The sequence below is a fragment of the Bufo gargarizans genome, chromosome 5 (assembly GCF_014858855.1).
Source record: "Bufo gargarizans isolate SCDJY-AF-19 chromosome 5, ASM1485885v1, whole genome shotgun sequence".
NCBI lineage: Eukaryota > Metazoa > Chordata > Amphibia > Anura > Bufonidae > Bufo > Bufo gargarizans.
Window position 1 is genome coordinate 169,902,586 of NC_058084.1, and position 20,442 is coordinate 169,923,027.

Below are 20,442 nucleotides of genomic sequence, written 5' to 3' on the forward strand. Positions count from 1 at the left end.
CACACAAAGTGATTGACAGCTCTCCCTTTATCAGTGTGTACACAGAAGGCTGTCAATCATCCTATGTAAGCAGGGTATTCAGGACTCTCACTGTTTCTTCTAGGAGTCCAGTTAGGATTTACTCAGAATTTTACTCAGACTCTACTTCTCTCCCTTTATCATATCCTGCATATAGAGCAGCAGAAATCCCCTGTAACACCTAAAGCAAAATTTTCCCACCTTGGCACACCTATGTTTTTTTCGGCACACCCATGCTTTGTTTTCCTCCTGCCCCTACATTTAATAACAACCACGCGCATCCAGTCTTTTGTAATACGATTATTTTATTTCAATAAATTTAATGACACCATAAAAGGATAATGTTCATTTTCTGTTTTTTTGTTTTGTTTTTTTGCTGTGTAAACCTATAAAAAGAGAGAAGTCCTGGCTTTGATCATGGTGTGTAGATTCTACTGGACAGATTATGGTATACTGAAACCCCCATGATCCAGTGCAGTACATTAGTACACAGTACTGGAACATATTAATTGTTGATGCTAATGAACAAGCAACATTTAAATAGCGTCACGGATATAACGTAAATCCCCCCATTAAAAGTAGGCTGGAAACTAAACAGAAAATCCATTAAATACAGATCAATATAATGTACATTTTACTTAATTAAGAGACAAATAAAACAGTGCAATTCAGAAGAGCTGTTTGGTGCAACTGTGTTTTCCAGTGCCCTTAATATAGGAAGGTCATTAATGATAATCTGTTAACTATCTAATTTTAAGTATAGTAGTTAGTCTAAATATGATTCTGCAAGGCAGTGTAACATTTGCAGAAGGTTACGAATCAATACTCTTTTCTTTTTAACATGCTTGTATAATGTTTCTAGACTATAGATAAGGCTATAAGCCAGAGTTGCGACGAGAGGAAGCAGTTTACCTGCATGTGCGCACAGTACCCAGGATATTTCCAGACTTTCTGAAATACCCAGTCTCTCCCACTATTTCTCTCCTCCCATAAAACGGCAGAGCTGTAAAGCTAGACTCTATTGTTTACCGAATGTCCTCCACCTCAAGTCGGTGAGCTGTACCATGTACCCTTCTCACATGCTAAAATTGTCCTTTACCCAACTACCCTCAAGAACTGCTGTCTCTACCTAGTATGAAAGAAAAACATGCGTGTGAGAGAGAATGGACGTTATTGAAAGTAATACAATAAAAAGCACCACTATATAAACCCAAGCAGCAAAAACCAGAACAAATCCTAAAATATTTTTTAGTTTTGGTTGTTAACGTCTCGTTTATAACCCATGTTGTCTGGCCAGGCAACGCATTGCATCTCATATCAATACATGGCGCAATGCTAAAAGATATAAAAAAAAAATGAAATCTAAGTCATGTGGCTTTGTGACTGTATTAATTTTTGGTTAGGACTTAGACAGCAGAGTCCATCACTGTGGTTCCATCACCCTATTAATCAACTCTATGTTTTATCAGGTACTGGCAACACTAATTAACTGCAGTCACAGTCCTCGGTCTCTACCTGACAGATTGTTTATATTGCTATGAGCGTTATACTGAGTAGTAATGTTATTGGTAATGGCACTTCAGGTTACAGTGGCAGGTGTATCACGTGGAGAAGACATCTTGGAGGCTTCAGCGCCTAGCCATGGGGGAAGATGATCGGCTGTCTCTTCCTCCCTGCAAGAAAAAGAAACAGTGCCAATGAGAACAAGACGTGTTGGCTGCACTAACAAGACAGCTGACCCAAATGGAGATATTTTATACCATTTTACCAAAAAAGATTTATTGCAGATACATTGTATAAAAAAAAACACATCAAAAAAGAAACTGGAGCATTTTTCATTACCTCCCCTCCTAGGATAGATCCTTGTAATGAAGTGTAGTTGCCAACAGTCCTGAATTTGCAGGAACTGTCCCTAATTGTCAGAGACAGTCCAGGCAAATTCAAGCTGTCTTAGGATGAAATTGGGTGGGACTTGTGTTAGCTAGCCCATAAGAGGGTACTCCCAGTTGGGTTTGGGTTGTTCCCAGTGCAGGGATTAAAGAGGACCTTTCATCAGTTTAGCCCTAGTCTAATTATAGTCAAACCTTTTAGGGCGGCCCCCACTGATGCCATGGCACTTTTTTTTTTCCCAAAGCGTTGGCTCTGTTGATTTCAGCACCTTATACTATAATGAGCTGACTCGGTTATACTAGGCGGAGACTCACAGTTTCGCTGGGGGAGGTTCTCTTCTCCCTGGCTGTGAGCGCATCCAATCAAAGCGCACCACTCTTAGCCAGGGAGGAGACATTTAATTGAAGAAAAGGATGCAAATGAGATCTTAAGAAGCTCTGCCTCTAATGCCACCAGACGTAAGGCAGCTATCCTATAAGTCAATGTTCAACCCTTTAAAGAGGACCTTTCATGGGTTTGTAGTAAGTGAGATAAATATCTGTACCTGCGGGGTACCCCTGCTGTGCTGCCACCCTGCCTATTTTTTTAAAATAGCGCTCCTGCGCCCCCGCAAATTTCGCGCTCAGTATGCTAATACTGAGCATCGGAGTAATGGGGATGAGATGCAGTATTTCTCTGTGGGCGTCTCCTTCTCCCCTGGCTGTAGTGCTGTTCAATCGCAGCACAGAACGTCACAGCCAGGGATAAAAAAACTCCCTGGCTCTGTGCTTCGATTGGACAGCGCTACAGCCAGGGGAATGTTTCTTGAACAGGGAATACCCCTCTATGATATCATATGACCTAATGTACAAAAGGGGTTGTCTTAGTGAAACAACCACTTTAAGTCCATGCTTGCCAGCCCTCTCTGAAAAATGGGAGATATCCTAGACTTCATAAAGAATCAGCAAATCTCCCAGTCCCTTAGGGGCACATTTATTAAGACCGGTGTTCTAGACGCTGGCCTTAATAAACCCCAAAGCTGGCGGAGGATCCGCCAAAGTTATGAAGGGCTGCAGGCCTCTCCAAAACTTTGGCACATCCAGCTATTCCCTGCCCTGTATCCACACTGAACATACAGAACAGATTAACTAGCACATTTTTTATTTTAACATTTTCTTCAAGGGTTGTGAATATGCATGTGCCGAATTGACCATTTTGCTGTTTTACGTTCCAGTCCCTATTTTGCATTGAATAGATCATTACACTTCAGCGTTGATAAAACTAAATTAGGCATTCAAATGAGTAATTAGCATAATATCTGATATTTAACGAAACGTATTTATCTCACATTTTTTTCCATCACTTTCAGCGGAGCTCCCACTGAGCCATAGATACTAGTACTACTGCAATTTGCCCAAGTGGTGTGAATGTTACATGTGAATAATGAGCCTTTTTACGCTTCATCTTATAATTAATGGCTGACATTAGAACTAATGTATGGTATCGGGAACTTTTATTTTTACTGCATGTATAGTGTAATTAGTAGCATATATAGGGATAGCTGTTTCTCACTGTAAACGTAACATTAGAACTAAGAAACTCTTGTGTCCTTGAATAGTAAAATAAAATTCACACCCTTCTGTCTCACAGACATAGCTTACAACTACATGGTCACGCGTCTTGATGGAGTTTTTTTTAACCCAAAACCATCAGTAAAATTTTAAAAAAGAGAAGTTGTATTTGTCCTTTATACTTTCTCTATTTTGATCCTCTCCTGATTTTGGCTTCCAAAAATGCATGCAGAAATTACCCATTCCGCAATTTTGTGGAACGGGTGTGAATCCATTCATTTCAATGGGGCTGGAAAGATGTGGACAGCTGTCCGCATCCGTGGCTCCGTGAAAAGGATAGAGCATGTCTACAATCGCGAAGAAGAATAGGTACTTTCTGTTATGGTTGCGGCCATGTGCAGTCCGCAAATTGTGGACTCCCCTAACCACCGCTCCAGTTCTCCAAGTTGATAGGCGGCAGTGGTAACAGCAGACTTGTGCGATATACCACAGAGGCCAGTTATTACTTCCAAGGCATTGCTGGTACATCATTGCTGAAGCCAAGAAGATGATGTCATGGCTGCAGTGGCCGGTCGTACTCAGGAGCCGGTGTTTCACTGTGAAGTGCTCTCTGCCTTGACCTGCTTCACAGCGTCACCGCTCTGCTCTGAGTGACAGCATCCAAGAAGGAGACCACAACTGCTGTCACTCAGAGCAGAGGGGAAGGCTGGGAAGAAGCTTACAGGGGTTGTTCAGCTGTTTTTACTTTTTTTTAAACCTTTTCATGACTAAAACGTAAGAGCTTATTTCCTATACAATTCATATTGAGAACTGCAGAACATCTATATTACCAGTTTAAAGATCCTGGAAAGGGTTCCTTGGCCATCTCTGTGTGCATCCTTGTATCCCTTATGGGACGATTTGTGGTGCTCAAAGAATCTAGGACTGGATCCTCCATAGCAGGCCCTGTGCCCTTCACCTCCCTGTAGTGAAATGAATAGTTAATACACAGGAAAACATAATAAGATCATTTTTCCAAGACATGTGGACTGCATGGTGGGTATCATAGAATGGAAAAATAGGAGAAAACATAAGCAAAAACTCACTGGGCTAGATCACCTATGTAAGGGCATGTTCACACAACCGTATTTTCGGTCCGCATTCGAACCGCATTTTTTTTACAGATCGCAGGCAGACCCATTCATATGTCTGGGGCCACAAAAATGCTGTCCTCATCCATGCTGCCGAGTCGCCATTATAGAACATGTCCTATAGACATCTTTTCAATGAGGCCCGTGAAAAGTGCGGGATGCACATGTACCGCATGCAGATTTTGTGGATAAGGTTAAGTGAATGCCCACTAATATGCAGACGTCACTGAAATGCAAACATTTTCCATATTTAATAGGACTATCTTCATATAGATTGTGGATTTACAATTGCAGCTACTGCTAAAGAGACAAGCTTTCCTAAAGTAAGAGTTTTATTGTGATCAAAGGAAATCAGATGGTAAGTGAGTGAAATATCAAATAACCAACATCAAAAAAGAAGCTTTTGTGTATGGACAAGGCCTTCTGGATTCAAGAAAATAGACCTTCTCATGTGTGTAGCCTTTTATCTCAGTTGTGTATTTCTTATACAGCTCCAGGCTATTCAGGGAGAAAATATGAAAATTCATAGAAAAATGAAAATGTATTGGGCAGCTTCTTCACTTTATTTTGTGCTGTTGTTGGAAAAAGGTTCAACTTTAAACTCAGTACTGTGCCTGTATTCATCCATTGTCAAGAAAAGCTTTGACTAAGAGATAAAGTCACCCCTGTTCCACCCAAGCTCTTCACATAAAAAGGACCTATACCCCCCCCCCCCATCCCCTCCTCTGACATGTAAGTTTTAGAAACTACTTGCATTCCCTATGTACTAACAATTCTGGAGCATCTATTCTTGGGACTCTGTGTTTTGTCATTCCTTTATTATTCCTGCTAGAAGTTCTGAATGCATTACTAGTAGTTAGCAAGGATGGTCCAGATGGGTGTTACCAGTTAGGGTGTGTCCCTGCACAGTCTGACACGGGCAGAACTGTTAATGGCAATGTTAAAGCAATAAGATATTGTTTGCATATTTTCTACTACCCATTGCGGGCTATTGGTAGCATTTCCACAAATTGTTATGGATGTCTATACCGGCCTCAACCGTTTAGACATCCAGCATAGAAACCTATCTAGCCTACAATGTATTTAGAAGAAAGGTGTATCATTGAGACGGTGTCTTCCTTATCCACATAAGGCTTAACGGGAGCCTGTCAGCACCAAAATGGACCATAAACCGCCAGCAGTACCATGAAGCTGTGGACAGGTTTCTAATGATATTCTTGTGTAAGATGTGCAAGGACCATGATCGCTGTAAAACAACTTTTATTCCCTCGCAGGTCGCACGCAAATAAGGTTCTTAAAGTCAAGGTGGCAGTAGCTTTCACACTTGAAGTCAAGCTCACCCCGCCCCCTTCCCGCCCCATCGCATCTGATTGATGGCCTTTTGGATTCTTTCAGGCGAAATTCCATCCTGAGATTTTGCACATGCGCCGTATGATCTTGTTTACGATGCCTGCGCATTGATCCCCGCTGTAGTGTAGTCAATGCGCAGAAGCCCCTGATTCTATGACTGACGCTGATGCAGGGTAATGTTCTCTGAAGCACTTGACCACGTGAGTCTGCGCCTGGGCATTGACTCGCTAAAGCCAAATACACTACAGTGGGGATCAATGCGCAGGCGCCGGAATCATGATTATATGGCGCAGGCGCAAAATGTTAAGATGGAATCACTCCAGAAAGAATCCAAAAGGTCATCAATCAAATGCGATGGGGCGGGAAGGGGCGGGGTGAGCTTGACTTCAAGTGTGAAAGCTGATGCCCCCTCATATGACCTACAGGGGAATAATAGTTGTTTTACAGTGAACATGCACCCCAGACATCTTACACAAGAACATCATTAGAAACCTGATGTCAACAGCTTTAAGGTACTGCTGGCGGTTTATGGTCCATTTTGGTGCTGACCGGTTCTGCTAGACTGAAATATCCCAACATGGCAGAATACAATATCAATTGTACATGTTCTGCAATGTATTTTTTTAAGTCCTACATTGGTGATATCTAATGTTGTAAGTGGACTTCTCCTCATATAGAAATCTATCAGAAATAGGTTCCGCTATGGTAATGGCATTGTGTTTTGATGGAATACATGAAACAAAGCTTATCTATACCCTAAAGGCCCCTTTACACAGGCCAGTGATCAGGACAATTATTGAAAAGCAGCTTTCCTAGAAATGCTCATTCCCGATAATTGCCTAGGTAAAGGTGCTGGCAATTACCCGATGAATGAGCATTGGAAAGTACTGTTGATGTGACACCTAAATAATAGATTCTGGGCAGCAGATCAGACTGTGTACACAGCAATGTGCTGTCCAGAAGCATTGATTCTCTATGGGGATGAGTGATCGCAGCATCTATTGTTCATTCCATGTACCTTTCATCTCCTGTGATGAGTAGTGTTTTGGAATGAACAGTTCATTCCTGATAATTGCCTGCTGTGTCAGGAGCAACGCCACCCCCCGCTCCTAGAGGCTAATTTGCTTATTATAAAAGTTAGAATTGTGCAGTGAGGGGGCATCAATAAGCATAAGAATAGTAGAGTTAGGGTCTGCTGACATTAGCACATCGCTAATGTCAGACAGTTTAATAGGGTTACTTCTGGTGACAAAAAACCCTTTATCAGTAGTATGCGACAGGCTAATGTTTGTGCCTGATAAGTTAGTTTCAGAAATCCAGCAGTTTTGTCGGTATTCTTATGGAGCATGTTGGTTTTTGGCCTTAATTATCAGAGGAAAAGTCCTGAAAAATCGTCTCAGATGCACTCCACTCCTGACCTGCTGTAGTTGTGCTGGGCCAACATAAGTCAGAATATGATATTTTGGCATGTGCTAAATTTAAGTGCTGTGCCCCACTTTCATAGGTTTGGTGCACAGACCACTACCTTTACACAAAAAGACAAATCTAAAAAACAAACTTCAGTTTGCCTCCTGTTGATAAATCAAGGCCTATGTGTTTTTCCCTATGCTTTTTGCATTACGTACTAGTGTAGGATTTATCCTTGCCATAAAATGTCAAGCTATTTCTGTTTAGTTTACCACTGAGAAATGTGGCCTTGAGAATGCAGTGGATATTCAGGCTCTCTTTAGAAAGTTGCACATGAGATACGTGATGTTCCAATCTTATATTTCGTTTCTTTTAAAACTAAATAGGAACAGAAAAGCAAAAAAACAAAACTACACAGTCAGTATAGAAATGGCAAATGTATGACTAAGGTGCAATCTGACAAAGAAGGGTCCTTAGGATGGATATGAGTAGTTTGTGCATTGGCTGCTACGAAGCATGAACATGTAACTTGTAGCACAGTAGGTCGGTGTTATTACATTTTAGTTTCTATTACTATAAATGTATTTTTTATTAGGTTCATATAATGTTGTATAAAAGTTACTTGAATTACGATACAATGTAAAATTGTAATATGCATAAAATTCCAGTATAAAAATTAAGAAAACAGAAGCTTTGAGGAACGTGAAAAGGTGGTAATAAACCAATAACATTCTTGACAATTAACACGTCTATATGAAAAGTCAAGACAACACCTAAAGAGATTTATGAAGTGATTTACATGGTCAAACTCTTTATAAGGAGCTATAACTTTTTTCGGGAATCATGGTAGTTTGTTGAGACTTAGCGCTATTATCTTTTCAGCAAGACATTCGTTATTAATACAGCAAATTATTTCAGTCCAGATCTTTCCAGACTGCAGCTATTCTTAATCTGGTTGCTATTAAAGTGTGAATGATTATTGTTCTAAATTTCTACAGAAATTAGTCAAAATCAATTGATAAAAGACATTGCAGAGGGGAATGTAAAATATTATTTTAAATAATAGAGTTAGGGAGTTTTTTTTTCACCCACCATAACGGACCTATTCCTACCATATGTGCTTCATGTCAGCAAGGCTATCTTATATATCTCCAACACGTTGTATTGGATCCTTGATAATACGATCTGTATAATAATTTTCTAGCATTTTCTAGAAACACGCAACAGGTCGCCAGTGTCATAGGTACAAATCTGCTGACAGATGCCCTCTAAAGCATCACTGCTGCATTCACCTAAATCATTGTTTCTGGGCAGCAAATTGTCAGCTGCCCAGAACCATTGATTCTCTATGGGGACTGCAATCTCTCATCCCCACATAGTGGAGATGATTGATGCATATAAATTCAACTTTCACCACCTGTGAAAAGCAGGGAATTATCAGGAACAAACAGTTCATTCCCTATAAATGCCTGCTGCATCGCCTGTGTAATAGGGCCATAATATGTCTGTGATTGTGGCCGTAAGGTAGATATGCAAAAAAAATTCTGTCACTGGCATGTAGTATTTTCTATCATGTTAAAGGGAATCTGTCACTATGATTGTGGTTTATTGATAGCAGTAATACATGAGTAGTACTGCAGATAAAGAGTCCAGACTGCCATTTTTTATTTTCCTACTTCTTTCCACAGTCAGCTCTCAAAGCTTTGCTGAACTACACCGTCTGGACTACTGTGCGAGGCCAGCACAATGGAGAGGACTCCTGTGCGCATGCACAGCAGTCCTGACAATGTATTACAGCACAGTTTTAAATGCTGACAGAAGGGGAACAGGGAATAAAAAGTAACAATCTGGACTCATCGGCAGTACTACTCATGTATTAATGCAGAGAAACATCCAAGATCCCAGAGAAGTATTCCTTTTGAAGGCACACACAAACCATAAGGCTAAAATGCGTGTTTTCTCCTTTTCCTGCACAAGGTCATACTGTATAACAAGTCTGTATTATATGGGTCTGTAATATGGCACCCACAGGGATCTATGGGTCATTATCGCACCTCTGTATGACTATGAACTTCCAGAGGCTGCAGTATGTTCCTTTGCATGCCATGTTATAGAGAATAATATACTGCCATTCACCATATGCTGCAACACGTATTTCTTAAGGCTCCATAAAAACGCTATACAGGCACTCTCTTCTGTGCATGTTGCTCGAGCACACAAGATTCATTCTCAATTTCATTTGCACCAAAATTTGAAGAATGGAGAAGGAAAAGACTGCTAAAGAAGCAATTCTGCTAAGAGAGTACAGATCTAATTGCCATTTCTAGAAGGTGTGTACACCTTTAAACGTTAAATGTCTTCAAGGTCGAAAGATTCTAAGTGTAAAAAATATTCTTAAAACATTAGTGCGATTAAATAACAAGCATTCTTTATCATTCTCAAGTATTTCACATAGCAACTTAAGCTGGTCATACACATTAGATATATGTTGGCTGAACCCACTGATTTCAGTGGGATTAGCTGACCATATAATGTGTATAGGGGCTTCCCAACTCTCCCCTGAAAACATAAAGACCTAAATGAATAAAGCAAAGTCAATGTGCCTTTACAGCACATAATGCAAAGCATAATACAATTGCATAAGAAGCATAAGGATATCAGCCAAGGCTTCCGGTAGCATAAAAGAAGGAAAAGCTAGCTTAGCCATGCAAGCAGCGTCAGCAAATGTTTCTTAGAGGACACATCTCCGGTCAAGGAAGACTATTGGGCTAAAGTAGAAAATATTTTAATGAAAGCAAGGCCTGAAAGCAATGGTGTGAGAAAGCTGCAAGCCATCATATTACTATTGTACGCAAAACTGCTGTGAGGAAGAAAATAATTCTGAAAATAAGGAATATAAAAGCAAATGTAAAGGAGAGCTTGGCAAAGTGTTGGCCCAAGTGACCAAAAGAGACTGGAGATGGAAAATGTATTGATCACCTACCCAACTAAATCTGGCGAGGGACTTTCCTCTCTGCACATGGAAGAAACAGAAATGGTAATGATAACCAGGAATTAACAGCTACAATCAATGAAACGTCATTTTCAATCTCTTCTCTCCAATAAATATACCAAAAGCCAAAGACAATGGGATAGACTTACAAGTCTAATATAAAATGTAGATATCATTTAACGGGCTACAAAACGGCCACATGACAATTGTTTTCTTACAGAGCCAGTGAATTTCCAGTGAATAGCGGCCATAAAAAAATAGGATATGTCCTATTTATGTCCGTTTTCACAGCCAGGAGGATTTCAATGGGGCTTATTTTAACGGTGGATAAGACAGGAGTGCACCCATGTAACAGGTACACTAGTGAAAACGGCCTTTTAGAGGTTAAAAAAATTACTCACCTCATCCACTTGCAAAAGCAGTCGATCCTCACTTGATGCAGCAGGATCTGAGCTCCCAGCATGATGACGTCACCATGTCCTCCTAGCATGATGTAACCACCCTGGGGGCTCAGGTCCTTCTGTATCAAGTGAGAAGCAACTGTCCCTGCCCGTGCAAGTGGATGAGGTAATTTTCTTTTTAGCACAAGCAGAACTGGGGTCACTAATAGAGGCATTGCTAGTACTGGGCACCACAAATGGGGGCATTTGTTATACTGGGGGCCAGTAATGGGTGCATTAATAATCCTGGGGGTACTAATGAGGTCATTATTTTTACTGTGGGGCATTATGGGGGCCATTATTTATACTGTGGAGCCAGTATGGGGGTATTATGTATACTGTGCGGGCACTGCGATTGTTGGGATGTAAGAATAAAATCTACAGCTGTCCTCATTTGTGAGTGAAGATAAACGCGGCAGATGTGCTGGCGCCGCCCATCCTCCCTTGCCACGCACCCTGTGGCAGAAATGCTACTTGTGACTAAATTTGTCTCAAATGGCATTTAAAGAGTTGCCAACACAAAAGTGGCACAGGGAGAAGATAAATCTCGCTCATTATGTGCATTTTTATATTAGTTAATTTTCCCCAATATGCATGAAGGAGGCTCTGTTGATAGCCACCATCAGTTCAATTGCATTGCTATATATTTCCTTGTCTGTGGCTGTAACAGAAATCGTGTATCTGATTAGACTACAATAGCAAAGATGCAATGTGGTTTGGAAATTATGCCACCTAAAAAAAAAATATGACTGAAATTCTCAGAAGAGAGCCTGGAAAATAAGAGCATATTCAGGCCATTAGCTTGATGTACCATGGAAACCTGGCAAACTCTTAAACTGAAGAAACACACAATACAAAGCAAAACAATACACAGTAAATGGTAAGACTGGAAAGGTCATTGGCAACCAGAATGTTAATCCCTTTGTTGCTAAGAGAGAAAAATGTCAAAAGTACATAAACCCTAAAGGGACAACATAGAAAGGTTTAAGTTGTGTTGTGGTTTATAAGACTTCTTGTCTTGTAGAGGGATCAGACTGATACACGACCCTGATTGCTGTTTGATAGGCTATTGATGGTTATTTCCTAACTTTGTCCCTATTTCATAGTAATTGAGAAAATTATTATACATTGAAGAGAGTAGCTCTTGTAGATGAAAAAAGCGTAGCTCGAGTAGCTCTTGTAGATGACCACTATAAAAGACAAAACCACTGGAAAACATCTCATCATGACCAGATATTCATATTTTTTGTGATAATGATATGCATGTTATCTATATAGTTACCTTTGGTTGAGAAGGGGGTGGTGTCCTGGGAGTCACCTAGAGGAAAGTGGACATTATTAGATCTACCAGTAGAAAAATCTATAAACGCCTTGATTTGAGCTTGGAGACTTGGTAAATGGTATCTAGCACATTTCTAACATGTTTCTCTGTTTACGGGTTAAAATAACTGCCCTTAGGTTTGAATATTATTGAGTATCATTATATGTTTCCTTCTGTGAGCACTTACCATGTTCCTGAAGAAGTGGACAACAGGGTTTTCATCAACATGCCTGCCATGGGCATAGTAAGATCGCTGAGGAGAAGAAGAGAGGTAGCCTGATCTGGACAGGTGGACATCCTGAAGTAAAGGACAAGACATACAAAGGAATCAATCAAGCTTGCAGATTAACAATTCAATATTCAAAAAAGTAACAGCATACAGTGAATCACATATTAAACCATTTTTATAACAGTAAAAAACAATTTTAGGAATGTTTATTTATGGAACATTCGTACATTTTTTTTACTGTTATAAAAATGCTTTTATTGGAGTATGCAAACATGGCTGAAATAGGGGTCTGTCCAGTTCTCATGTTGACCCATTTTATAAATGTAGCAGTTTTGTATCAGCTTATTTTCTAAAATTCAACAAGATATTGCAGTCTTTTAGTACTTACCTGTACATCATCACAGCTTGGCAGATGTTTAATTTATCATACTGTATATTAGTGACATACTCATTTACTGTAGACCCAAATTGGATTATTTACATAAAAAGTCTACAGGTAATTGGGTATATCCATGAATGAACACATGAATATTAGGTTATACGCTGGGCATGGAATCTTGGTGGCTCAGTGGTTATTACTGCTGCTTCATAACACTGAGGCCATAGGTTAGGGTCCTTTTACATATACTGATTATGGGAGAAATTATTGGAGATAAGATTGTTCCCAATATTTGTCCCATCTAAAGGTGCCACCGATCACCCAATAAATGAGGAAAAGTTAGTTTGTGGGATGATAGCATATTTTATACCTAAGATCATTGCCAGCAGAACATCGTCTTGTGTAAACAGGGATCTGCATCTGGCAAACAATGAATCTGTATGGGTATGAATTATTTTTTCCCATTCACTTGCATAGTACAAAGCTGCAATACCTTGCACCACTACAACTACATATATGTACGTAGCAGGTAAACAGCTCGAAGAAAACAAAGAAGAGGCTGCAGCTTGTTGTGGCTGATCGGCAGCAGTACCAAGAGTCCTAATAATAGGTCATCATTGTGCTTATCCTGGAACCCCCATTTAGGACAGTTTCATAAGCTAATGTTTGATCTATACTCAAATAGTTAAAGGGAACCTGTCACCGGGATTTTGGGTATAGAGCTGAGGACATGGGTTGCTAGATGGCCGCTAGCACATCCGCAATACACAGTCCCCATAGCTCTGTGTGCTTTTATTGTGTATAAAAAACGATTTGATACATATGCAAATTAACCTGAGATGAGTCAGAGCTTGGAAATATGACTCTTCTCTGGTCACACAAGTAACATATGACTCTTTTATGTAATTTGCATATGTATCAAATCGTTTTTTTTTACACAATAAAAGCACACAGAGCTATGGGGACTGTGTATTGTGGATGTGCTAGCGGCCATCTAGCAGCCCATGTCCTCAGCTCTATACACAAAATCCCGGTGACAGGTTCCCTTTAAGTGTAACTATCATTTCAATTTTATTTTAACAAAACGTTTAAGGACAGTCATGTTAACCTTCTGCCGTCACACTAACGCCGAAAGGCGTCAATGCTGCGGCGCTGCCAGGTCACACTAACGCCGATTGGCGTCATCTCGCGTGAGCCGAGATTTCCTGTGAACGCGCGCACACAGGCGCGCGCGCTCACAGGAACGGAAGGTAAGCGAGTGGATCTCCAGCCTGCCAGCGGCGATCGCTCGCTGGCAGGCTGGAGATCCGAATTTTTTAACCCCTAACAGGTATATTAGACGCTGTTTTCATAACAGCGTCTAATATACCTCCTACCTGGTCCTCTGGTGGTCCCTTTTGTTAGGATCGACCACCAGAGGACTCAGGTAGGTCAGTACAGTCGCACCAAACACTACACTACACCCCCCCCCCCCCGTCACTTATTAACCCCTTATAAACCCCTGATCACCCCATATAAACTCCCTGATCACCCCCCTGTCATTGATCACCGCCCTGTCATTGATCACCCCCCCTGTCAGGCTCCGTTCAGACGTCCGTATGATTTTTACGGATCCACGGATACATGGATCGGATCCGCAAAAAGCATACGGACGTCTGAATGGAGCCTTACAGGGGGGTGATCAATGACAGGCGGGTGATCACCCATATACACTCCCTGATCACCCCCTGTCATTGATCACTTCCCTGTAAGGCTCCATTCAGACGTCCGCATGATTTTTACGGATCCATGGATACATGGATCGGATCCGCAAAACACATGCGGACGTCTGAATGGAGCCTTACAGGGGGTGATCAATGACAGGCGGGTGATCACCCATATACACTCCCTGATCACCCCCCTGTCATTGATAACCCCCCTGTAAGGCTCCATTCAGACGTCCGCATGCGTTTTGTGGATCCGATCCATGGATCCGTAAAAAATCATGTGGATGTCTGAATGGAGCCTTACAGGGGGGGTGATCAGTGACAGGGGGGTGATTACCCTGATCACCCCCTGTCATTGATAACCCCCCTGTAAGGCTCCATTCAGACGTCAGCATGCGTTTTGTGGATCCGATCCATGGATCCATGGATCCGTAAAAAATCATGCGGATGTCTGAATGGAGCCTTACAGGGGGGGTGATCAGTGACAGGGGGGTGATTACCCTGATCACCCCCTGTCATTGATAACCCCCCTGTAAGGCTCCATTCAGACGTCAGCATGCGTTTTGTGCATCCGATCCATGGATCCGTAAAAAATCATGCGGATGTCTGAATGGAGCCTTACAGGGGGGTGATCAATGACAGGGGGGTGATCAATGACAGGCGGGTGATCACCCATATACACTCCCTGATCACCCCCTGTCATTGATCACCCCCCCTGTAAGGCTCCATTCAGACATCCGCATGATTTTTTACGGATCCATGGATACATGGATCGGATCCACAAAACACATGCGGATGTCTGAATGGAGCCTTACAGGGGGGGTGATCAGTGACAGGGGGGTGATCACCCTGATTACCCTGATCACCCCCTGTCATTGATAACCCCCCTGTAAGGCTCCATTCAGACGTCCGCATGCGTTTTGTGGATCCGATCCATGTATCCATGGATCCGTAAAAAATCATGCGGATGTCTGAATGGAGCCTTACAGGGGGGGTGATCAGTGACAGGGGGGTGATCACCCTGATTACCCTGATCACCCCCTGTCATTGATAACCCCCCTGTAAGGCTCCATTCAGACGTCCGCATGCGTTCTGTGGATCCGATACATGTATCCATGGATCCGTAAAAAATCATGCGGATGTCTGAATGGAGCTTTACAGGGGGGGTGATCAGTGACAGGGGGGTGATCACCCTGATTACCCTGATCACCCCCTGTCATTGATAACCCCCCTGTAAGGCTCCATTCAGACGTCCGCATGCGTTTTGTGGATCCGATCCATGTATCCATGGATCCGTAAAAAATCATGCGGATGTCTGAATGGAGCCTTACAGGGGGGGTGATCAGTGACAGGGGGGTGATCACCCTGATTACCCTGATCACCCCCTGTCATTGATAACCCCCCTGTAAGGCTCCATTCAGACGTCCGCATGCGTTCTGTGGATCCGATCCATGTATCCATGGATCCGTAAAAAATCATGCGGATGTCTGAATGGAGCTTTACAGGGGGGGTGATCAGTGACAGGGGGGTGATCACCCTGATTACCCTGATCACCCCCTGTCATTGATAACCCCCCTGTAAGGCTCCATTCAGACGTCCGCATGCGTTCTGTGGATCCGATACATGTATCCATGGATCCGTAAAAAATCATGCGGATGTCTGAATGGAGCCTTACAGGGGGGGTGATCAGTGACAGGGGGGTGATCAGGGAGTCTATATGGGTGATCACCCCCCTGTCATTGATCACCCCCCTGTCATTGATCACCCCCCCCCCCCCCCCCTGGTAAGGCTCCATTCAGACATTTTTTTGGGCACAAGTTAGCGGAAATTTTTTGTTTGTTTTTGTTTTTTCTTACAAAGTCTCATATTCCACTAACTTGTGTCAAAAAATAAAATCTCACATGGACGCACCATACCCCTCACGGAATCCAAATGCGTAAACATTTTTAGACATTTATATTCCAGACTTCTTCTCACGCTTTAGGGCCCCTAAAAAGCCAGGGCAGTATAAATACCCCACATGTGACCCCATTTCGGAAAGAAGACACCCCAAGGTATTCCGTGAGGGGCATATTGAGTCCATGAAAGATTGAAATTTTTGTCCTAAGTTAGCGGAAAGTGAGACTTTGTGAGGAAAAAAACAAAAAAAAATCAATATCCGCTAACTTATGCAAAAAAAAAAAAAATTCTAGGAACTCGCCAGGCCCCTCATTGAATACCTTGGGGTGTCTTCTTTCCAAAGTGGGGTCACATGTGGGGTATTTATACTGCCCTGGCTTTTTAGGGGCCCGAAAGTGTGAGAAGAAGTCTGGGATCCAAATGTCTAAAAATGCCCTCCTAAAAGGAATTTGGGCCCCTTTGCGCATCTAGGCTGCAAAAAAGTGTCACACATGTGGTATCGCCGTACTCAGGAGAAGTTGGGCAATGTGTTTTGGGGTGTCATTTTACATATACCCATGCTGGGTGAGAAAAATATCTTGGTCAAATGCCAACTTTGTATAAAAAAATGGGAAAAGTTGTCTTTTGCCAAGATATTTCTCTCACCCAGCATGGGTATATGTAAAATGACACCCCAAAACACATTCCCCAACTTCTCCTGAGTACGGCGATACCACATGTGTGACACTTTTTTGCTGCCAAGGTGGGCAAAGGGGCACATATTGCAAAGTGCACCTTTCGGATTTCACCGGCCATTTTTTACAGATTTTGATTGCAAGGTACTTCTTACACATTTGGGCCCCTAAATTGCCAGGGCAGTATAACTACGCCACAAGTGACCCCATTTTGGAAAGAAGACACCCCAAGGTATTCCGTGAGGGGCACGGCGAGTTCCTAGAATTTTTTATTTTTTGTCACAAGTTAGCGGAAAATGATGATTTTTCTTTTTTTTTCTTTTTTCCTTACAAAGTCTCATATTCCACTAACTTGCGACAAAAAATAAAAAATTCTAGGAACTCGCCATGCCCCTCACGGAATACCTTGGGGTGTCTTCTTTCCAAAATTGGGTCACTTGTGGCGTAGTTATACTGCCCTGGCAATTTAGGGGCCCAAATGTGTGAGAAGTACCTTGCAATCAAAATGTGTAAAAAATGGCCTGCAAAATCTGAAAGGTGCACTTTGGAATATGTGCCCCTTTGCCCACCTTGGCTGCAAAAAAGTGTCACACATCTGGTATCGCCGTACTCAGGAGAAGTTGGGGAATGTGTTTTGGGGTGTCATTTTACATATACCCATGCTGGGTGAGAGAAATATCTTGGCAAAAGACAACTTTTCCCATTTCTTTATACAAAGTTGGCATTTGACCAAGATATTTTTGTCACCCAGCATGGGTATATGTAAAATGACACCCCAAAACACATTCCCCAACTTCTCCTGAGTACGGCGATACCAGATGTGTGACACTTTTTTGCAGCCAAGGTGGGCAAAGGGGCACATATTCCAAAGTGCACCTTTTGGATTTCACCGGTCATTTTTTACACATTTTGATTGCAAAGTTCTTCTCACACATTTGGGCCCCTAAATTGCCAGGGCAGTATAACTACCCCACAAGTGACCCCATTTTGGAAAGAAGACACCCCAAGGTATTCCGTGAGGGGCATGGCAAGTTTTTAGAATTTTTTATTTTTTGTCGCAAGTTAGTGGAATATGAGACTTTGTAAGAAAAAAAATAAAAATAAAAATCATCATCATTTTCCGCTAACTTGTGACAAAAAATAAAAAGTTCTATGAACTCACTATGCCCATCAGCGAATACCTTAGGGTGTCTACTTTCCGAAATGGGGTCATTTGTGGGGTTTTTCTACTGTTTGGGCATTGTAGAACCTCAGGAAACATGACAGGTGCTCAGAAAGTCAGAGCTGTTTCAAAAAGCGGAAATTCACATTTTTGTACCATAGTTTGCAAATGCTATAACTTTTACCCAAACCATTTTTTTTTTTGCCCAAACATTTTTTTTTTATCAAAGACATGTAGAACAATAAATTTGGCGAAAAATGTATATATGGATGTCGTTTTTTTTGCAAAATTTTACAGCTGAAAGTGAAAAATGTCATTTTTTTGCAAAAAAATCGTTAAATTTCGATTAATAACAAAAAAAGTAAAAATGTCAGCGGCAATAAAATACCACCAAATGAAAGCTCCATTAGTGAGAAGAAAAGGAGGTAAAATTCATTTGGGTGGTAAGTTGCATGACCGTGCAATAAACCGCTAAAGTTGTGGAGTGCCGATTTGTAAAAAAGGGCCTGGTCACTAGGGGGGTATAAACCTGTGGTCCTTAAGTGGTTAATAACTGTAATAACGTGCTTTTTTAGGGCAATGTGTATAATTGTATTTACTGAGCATCCTATTGAATTCTAAATATGCTTTATTGTAATATGCAGAGGTCAGCTTCTCAGCCTGTCTCTGCTCTCTTTAAGGCTTCCGTTTTGACTTTCGTCTTATGGATTCTGTTATTTTCCGTTATAACCATGTTATAACGGAAAGCTGTAATGGAATACATAACGCTGATGTGAACCCACCCTAAGGAGTTTACTATGATTTATACTAAGAGTCCCTTCCTTGGAGTTTGTATGTTCTCCCCATGTTTGCTTGGGTTTCCAACAGGTACACTCCAGTTTCCTCCCACACTCCAAAGGTAATCTAGATGTGAGCCCCACTGGGGACAGTGAGGAATGATAATGCACTGCGGAATATGTCAGCGCTATATAAGTGAGTAAAATAAATAATAATAAATAAATACTAAGAGTCATCTGCTGTAAGAGAAGAATGCTGCAACCCTGCTATTCTACCTGTCTTCCCAATGTTAACCCCTTTCCAACTGCCATACGGCTATATACGTGCTATCTGCACATGCCCCGTGCAGCTAGCACGTATATAAACGTTCTGGCAGCTCTTTAATCCAAGCGCTGCAAAACGCTTGGATTAACGCTTATGCCCCTGCACTGCCGCTGTCACGGACAGCATACAGTCCAGTAATGCCGGCAAGGGACCAATCAGAGTGGTCCCCTGCTGGCAATCGCTCCGATTGTTTAGTCGCAGGAGTGAAAAAATGCCGGTTTCATGCTCAGATCTGCACTCTGCAGATCAGAGCCTGAAATCAGGCACTGGCTGCTGTGTACCCCCAATATGTGTACCCCGATCTGTGCCCCCTGATGTCTTCCTGTGGCCTGTCTGACCCTTGATGTGTGAACGAGGCCTAAAACAGAATTTTTTTGGTTTCAAAAATGCTATTATTGTGTAAAACTTAAATTAATAAGAAAAAGTTAACATATTAGGTATTGCCATGTCCGTATTGATTTGCTCTCTAAAAATATCACATCAAATAACCCCTCAGGTGAACACTGTAAAAATAAATAAATAAATAAAAACTGTGCTAAAATTACAAATTTTTGGGTCACCTTGCCCCATAAAGTGTAATAATGAATGATCAAAAAATCATATGTACCCAAAAATGGTTCCAATAAAAATATCAACTCTTTCAGGAAAAAACTAGCCCCTGTCAGATGAATATTGTAAAACACAAAAACAGTGCCAAAACAGCCATTTTTTTGTTACTTCACCTCTCAAAAAATTTAATATAGAGCAATTAAAAATCATATGTACCCCAAAATAGTACCAATAAAACTGGCACCTTATACCCTAGTTTCCAAAATGAGGTCACTTTTTGGGAGTTTTTTTACTGTAGGGGAGCTTCAAATGGCACATGGCATCTAAAAACCAGTCCAGCAAAATCTGCCTTCCAAAAACCATATGGTGCTCTTTTTCTTTTGCGCCCTGCGGTCTAATCTTACATCAGTTTACGACCACATGTGGGGTGTTTCTATAAACCGCAGAATCAGGGTAATAAATACAGAGCTTTGTTTGGCTGTTAACCCTCATTGTGTTAAAGAAATAAATTGATTAAAAAAGGAAAATCTGACAAAAAAGTGAAATGTAAAAATTTCCTCTCCATTTTCCTTTAATTCTTGTGGAGCACCTAAAGGATTAACAAAGTTAGTAAAATCAGTTTTGAGTAACTTGAGGGGTGTAGTT

The 20,442-nt window shown here is 41.5% G+C and overlaps 1 protein-coding gene across 6 annotated transcripts in view; it reads right to left on the reverse strand.

The window, feature by feature from the left end:
- Positions 1–303: 303 nt before the first annotated feature.
- LOC122937718 (myelin basic protein) overlaps positions 304–20,442 on the reverse strand; it is a 171,164-nt gene continuing 151,025 nt past the window's right edge. For 5 of the 6 annotated variants that reach the window (XM_044292718.1, XM_044292721.1, XM_044292720.1 and 2 more), the window contains 5 exons: positions 12,286–12,396; positions 12,060–12,095; positions 10,329–10,358; positions 4,289–4,420; positions 304–1,691 (listed from right to left, as the gene is read on the reverse strand). In XM_044292718.1, the coding sequence (XP_044148653.1) occupies positions 1,647–1,691; positions 4,289–4,420; positions 10,329–10,358; positions 12,060–12,095; positions 12,286–12,396 (354 nt within the window). In that variant the 3' untranslated portion in view covers positions 304–1,646. The remainder of the gene's footprint in view (positions 1,692–4,288; positions 4,421–10,328; positions 10,359–12,059; positions 12,096–12,285; positions 12,397–20,442) is intronic. The other variant, XM_044292719.1, reaches the window with a different exon arrangement.